Here is a 5,320-nt window from a genome sequence, read left to right as displayed (position 1 = left end):
AAAGATTGCTAAAATTATTAGGGTAATAATGCTTAAATAACATTATTGTTATTTGCTTTTGGAATAGTAACCCTTCTTTTGACCTTTGACCCTGGGTTTTGTCCTTGTCTTTGCTCATTTTGTCGCTTTGACCCTATAACCTGCAGCTCCTACAACCTGTTCACAATCGTGCCACTGTCATGTGATCCCGCTCCATCCATGAGCAAAACTTTGACCCTTGAACTCACTGAATTATGCATGTGAAGTGTAGTTGCTGCTGGACATGCAATTACCAAGTTATTTTTACAATATTTTCAGAAATAACATGATCAATTCCTATAAGTATTTTAGTTTGTTTAGTTTTTCTTAACACATATAAATAGATAAATAATCAAATATTCATTTATTTATATTACTTTGGCACCATGGTTGCTCTGCTGTTAAAATAATCAGAAATATTTCTTTTAATTTATTTTATTTTATTGTTGCTCCAAAATTGCGATATAGATGCAAGGGACTGTTTTTTAAATAATAAAATATATTTTAATTTTATTTTATTTATTTTTTATTATTGTTATTATTTTATTTATTTTTATTTTATTTTTATTTTTATTTTTTATTTTATCACCATGATTGTTCTATAGATGCAAGGGACTTTTGTTAGCCAAAACATGTTTTATATTTTCACACTAGGTGGCGCCACTTCTATTTTTCTGGATTTACATGGCAATCAGGTACTAAGCAGATAATAGCCTACTGTACGTAGCAAATTTTAACTATACTTATAATTAAAAATAATCAACATTGATTATCAAAACATCTAATAGAATGCATAGTGACTTCAACACATAGTAGAGATACAAAAACATAACCTACCTTTAAAATGAATTCATAAGTGTTCTTATCCAATGAGAAAATAAAATGCAAATGTATAAAAGTGTCCGCAAAAAGTTACTTTGGTCATGAGCGCACGACTGCATCCACATCCACCCGCCTTTTGAAGGATGTGAGCTAAATGACCAATCAAACTGAGCTTTCAAGCTTGAAGGAGCCTCCCCCTTCTGTGCTTTAATACATGATGGGGTCCCTAATACAGACCATTCAACAGACCACCACTGGAGCGCTTTTATGGCCAGAGAGTGAAGGTGTGGTCATTGCCATTCAAACATCCCATTTTGGAAGTTAAGTCCGTTCAGCTGTCTCTTTAGGATACAGTACCTGCATTGCTCCAAATCAAGGCTGTGTTTTTTGAGTTAGAGTGTAAAATCCTTACAAGCATTCCCATGTCAATCATGCCAACTGAAGGCTGCGCTACGCTACGTCTTTGCTCTCTTTGGATCTAATTCATTTGGGGTTTCCGACTGTCCCCTTTACGCACGAAGACATCACCAACACGGAGGTCTTTAAATCGGCGTGATTACTGATATCCAATCTTCTCTGTCTGTCTGATCGTGTCGGACACATACCGCTTGTTTCGGATGCGCATTTCCCATCATTTGGTTCTTCTGCATGGATGAGACACGACTGGCGTTCTTCTTCTAGAACAATTCGGGAGAAAACGCGTAAAGGGTTCGGGACACTCACAACCGCAGTCCAGTCATGGCCATGGTGGTGAGTGTGTGGAGAGAACCGCAGGAAGAACTGGCACCAGGGGGATCCCTGGATGACCATCACCAGCAGCGCCTGAGCGCACCCTCGCACTCTCCCAACACTGGACTCTCATCGGCGGAAGATAAAGGACAGAACTCGGCGCAGAAACAGCAGCACATTGAGTGTGTGGTTTGCGGAGATAAATCCAGCGGGAAGCACTACGGACAGTTCACCTGCGAGGGATGCAAAAGTTTCTTCAAGCGCAGTGTGCGGCGGAATCTAACGTACACGTGCCGTGCCAACAGAAGCTGCCCGATGGACCAGCACCACAGAAACCAGTGCCAGTACTGCCGGCTGAAAAAATGTCTGAAAGTGGGCATGAGACGCGAAGGTGAGTGTTCAGTTGATGTTTACATAATCTAATGTGGCTTTAAACTTGTCATAACTACACTATAAAAAGTGGCAATTACCTTAATGAGCTATTTCTACATGACCTAACCCTCAAAATTAGTTTTGTTGGTGCAACTAATGTAGTAGTTGAATCAGTGATGTTATATAGATAGATAGATAGATAGATAGATAGATAGATAGATAGATAGATAGATAGATAGATAGATAGATAGATAGATTCATTGTTTGAATGCACGTTTCTTCTCCATCTCCTTCTGTTTTGATAGCGGTTCAGCGAGGAAGAATGCCGCCGAGCGCGCCGAACCCGGGCCATTACGCGCTGACCAATGGAGACCCCCTGATTGGCCAGTGCTACCTGTCCGGATACATATCTCTCCTGCTTCGGGCCGAGCCATATCCAACATCCAGATATGGAAACCAGTGCTTGCAATCCGGTAACATCATGGGCATAGAGAACATCTGCGAGCTGGCGGCCCGTTTGCTCTTCAGTGCGGTGGAATGGGCCAGGAACATCCCATTCTTTCCTGATCTCCAAATCACGGATCAGGTGTCTCTGCTTAGACTCACCTGGAGTGAGCTTTTCGTGTTGAACGCTGCGCAATGCTCCATGCCTCTCCACGTGGCTTCACTCCTGGCCGCCGCCGGACTTCACGCGTCCCCGATGTCCGCGGACCGGGTCGTGGCCTTCATGGATCACATCCGATTCTTCCAGGAGCAGGTGGAGAAACTGAAGGCCCTGCAGGTGGACTCGGCCGAATACAGCTGTGCCAAAGCTATAGTGCTCTTCACATCAGGTACAGGCCTGAATTTGTCACAGTAATCTAATGGCTTACTTGCTTCAGTAAACAGAAACTAAACTTATTGGACAGTTTAATCAGCTTGTCTATAAGGTAATCCTATTTGTTCCGCAATGTTTGTTTCAAATAATGGGCGTTATGGGCCGTTAATCTGTCAAAAATGCCATCTGTGCACAATCGGATTAAAGACGTGGTTGTTTAAAAATGATGACATCGTGCTATTATTATTTCGAATCAAAACACGAAATCAGATATATTAGCATAATTCAATGTATTATTATATTATATATATATATATATATATATATATATATATATATATATATATATATATATATATATAATTATTATAAAAAAGTAGGCCTGCCATTAAATCATAGCTAGGTTGCAGCTATACACTTAGAAATGTATATAATGTATTGTAATGTATTTTCTGTTTTTAATCTTTAATCTTACAGAAGGAAAGTGAATTGCTACAGTAATGCTCCAGATAACTGAGAATAATATGGAAATACATAGAGTCTCCTATAGGAGTGGAGAGTATAGGGGTGTATAGGAAGGCCTTTAAATAGCCCAAGCGTCAAAATGTGCGTTTTTTCTTTTTCGAGAGATTTTGGTTACTTTTTAAATTAATATTTTCTTTAAAAAAAAAAAAGGGTTCTATAGGTCTATCTAAAAACAAAAACTATACAGAAGTAGGCCATGAAATATTTGAACATACAGTAGCCTACTGTGGAACATATATCCTATATAATGTCTAATCCAGTGCTTTATTCGTATCTTTAGGCTACTAGTCCAAGTATTTGTTTTCTTACATATTTAATTTCAAGGTAAATAACTAATGAGCTGAAATGTATGGTGCATTCAGTTTGGAAAGGAAAATTAAAGGTTTGTTATTTGGCTTTTATTCAGATCCCTTAATCAACGTTTAGACTATTTTTGTAAATACTGGAAAAACACTATTAGCCTTTTTTTTTTTTTTTTTAATAATAAATACAATAATTCTGAATTTAAGTTGGGGGGGGGGGGTGTATCCTATTTAAATTAGGCCTATTTTGCTGTTTGTTTTAAGTCATGTAGGCCTACAAAATGAATGAATTTAATAAACAACCTTCATTGCTATTGACAGGAAACAGCTAAATTTGGAAAGCCATCACAAGAGATCATATTCAGCTGCACAGTTAATGTATATTGAGATTCATTCAGAATGTGTCGAGGTTGCGCTATTTTGTAATTAAATGTCTTTAATGGTTAGGCTACATATGACATCTTAAAAAGTCCCCTATGTTTTTGTGCAGATGCCTGTGGCCTTTCGGACGTACCGCACATTGAAGGCCTTCAGGAGAAATCTCAGTGTGCGCTAGAGGAGTATGTGAGGAGTCAGTACCCGAACCAGCCCACTCGCTTCGGCAAGCTGCTGCTGAGACTCCCCGCGCTCCGTATGGTCTCTTCCTCCGTCATAGAGCAGCTTTTCTTCATTCGACTGGTGGGTAAAACGCCCATTGAAACGCTCATCAGGGACATGCTGCTATCTGGGAGTAGTTTCAACTGGCCCTACATGTCCATTCAATGAGTCCACATGCAGAAGAAGATGAGGATGAGAATGGAGACATTTGGTGAGCATTTATTTAAAAACTGGACGATGCACTCGTCTGAAATCTTTCTCAATGTTAGTTTATATAGCAATGAAACAAACTTGAGAAACCTTTATTCTCTCTCTTCTTTTAACAGTCAATCATGATATGTGCCATACATTCTAAGACTCTAAAAATAACTTTTCATTCATTTCTTCAGCAGTAATGGTCACTTTTTATATATTTCAAATCAAATGCAAAATGTGTTAATTTGTTATATGAATGAGGTTTTTCTTTGATTCCAGATAACATAGAAACAAAATCGCTATTGGCGTTACACTCGATTAAAAATATTACAACGAAATTAGCAAGCGCAGACAATGGATTTATCACTTATTTATTTGACTGTATTTATTTTTCTGCCTATAAACCTCCTGTACACAAGCTGAACAATCAACCACAGCACTTAAGGTTTTGCATTTTTGAGGTTCGAAAAATAAATGTTTTTGGTGTATTTTCTAACTTTTCTCTGTATAAAATGTGACACTTACCTAACATCAAAGTATTCTAACTTGCAGATGATTATTTGTGCTGTTTGGATGGGCGATGAGGGGGTTGTTGAATTTGATGTATGGTGCAACATTCGATTAAACAATTTACATGATTCATTTCATGCGTAAATGTGCATTTGTTTCAACCTTTTTCTAATAAATGTATATGATATATATATATATATATGAAAGCCCAAGGTTTTTAATTTCTGAACTGTTTTAACTTTCTGTTGTAAAATGTTTTGAGATCTTTATGTTAGAACTGTGAATATTTCATGCGTAAGGACTAAACTCAACACTCCAAAAACTAGTAATTAAAAAATAATGGATTAAAATCCACATAACTATAATTCTGCTTAACTTTCATATTAGACTTTGTGATTATGCATATATAATTTAGCATGTTTGTTTATGCAAT

The 5,320-nt window shown here is 37.6% G+C and overlaps 1 protein-coding gene across 1 annotated transcript; it reads left to right on the top strand.

Annotated features, from left to right (window-relative positions):
• Positions 1-1,098: 1,098 nt before the first annotated feature.
• Positions 1,099-5,005, top strand: LOC127432598 (nuclear receptor subfamily 2 group F member 1-B-like). The gene is made up of 3 exons (XM_051683886.1): positions 1,099-1,960; positions 2,247-2,774; positions 4,076-5,005. The coding sequence occupies exons 1-3, from the start codon at positions 1,579-1,581 to the stop codon at positions 4,348-4,350; spliced, it is 1,185 nt and encodes a 394-aa protein (XP_051539846.1). The 5' UTR covers positions 1,099-1,578; the 3' UTR covers positions 4,351-5,005.
• Positions 5,006-5,320: the final 315 nt, after the last annotated feature.

The sequence above is a fragment of the Myxocyprinus asiaticus genome, chromosome 42 (assembly GCF_019703515.2).
Source record: "Myxocyprinus asiaticus isolate MX2 ecotype Aquarium Trade chromosome 42, UBuf_Myxa_2, whole genome shotgun sequence".
In the NCBI taxonomy this organism is placed as follows: Eukaryota; Metazoa; Chordata; class Actinopteri; order Cypriniformes; family Catostomidae; genus Myxocyprinus; species Myxocyprinus asiaticus.
The sequence above is the reverse complement of the archived record's forward strand: the minus strand, read 5'-3'. Positions and strand labels throughout refer to the sequence as shown.

Excerpts from the sequence above, each read along its gene's own strand:
- LOC127432598 (XM_051683886.1), top strand. The coding sequence starts at position 1,579 with ATGGCCATGGTGGTGAGTGTGTGGAGAGAACCGCAGGAAGAACTGGCA. Across the intron at positions 1,961-2,246 it reads AGTGGGCATGAGACGCGAAG|CGGTTCAGCGAGGAAGAATG; the intron begins GTGAGTGTTCAG and ends CTGTTTTGATAG. Across the intron at positions 2,775-4,075 it reads TATAGTGCTCTTCACATCAG|ATGCCTGTGGCCTTTCGGAC; the intron begins GTACAGGCCTGA and ends GTTTTTGTGCAG.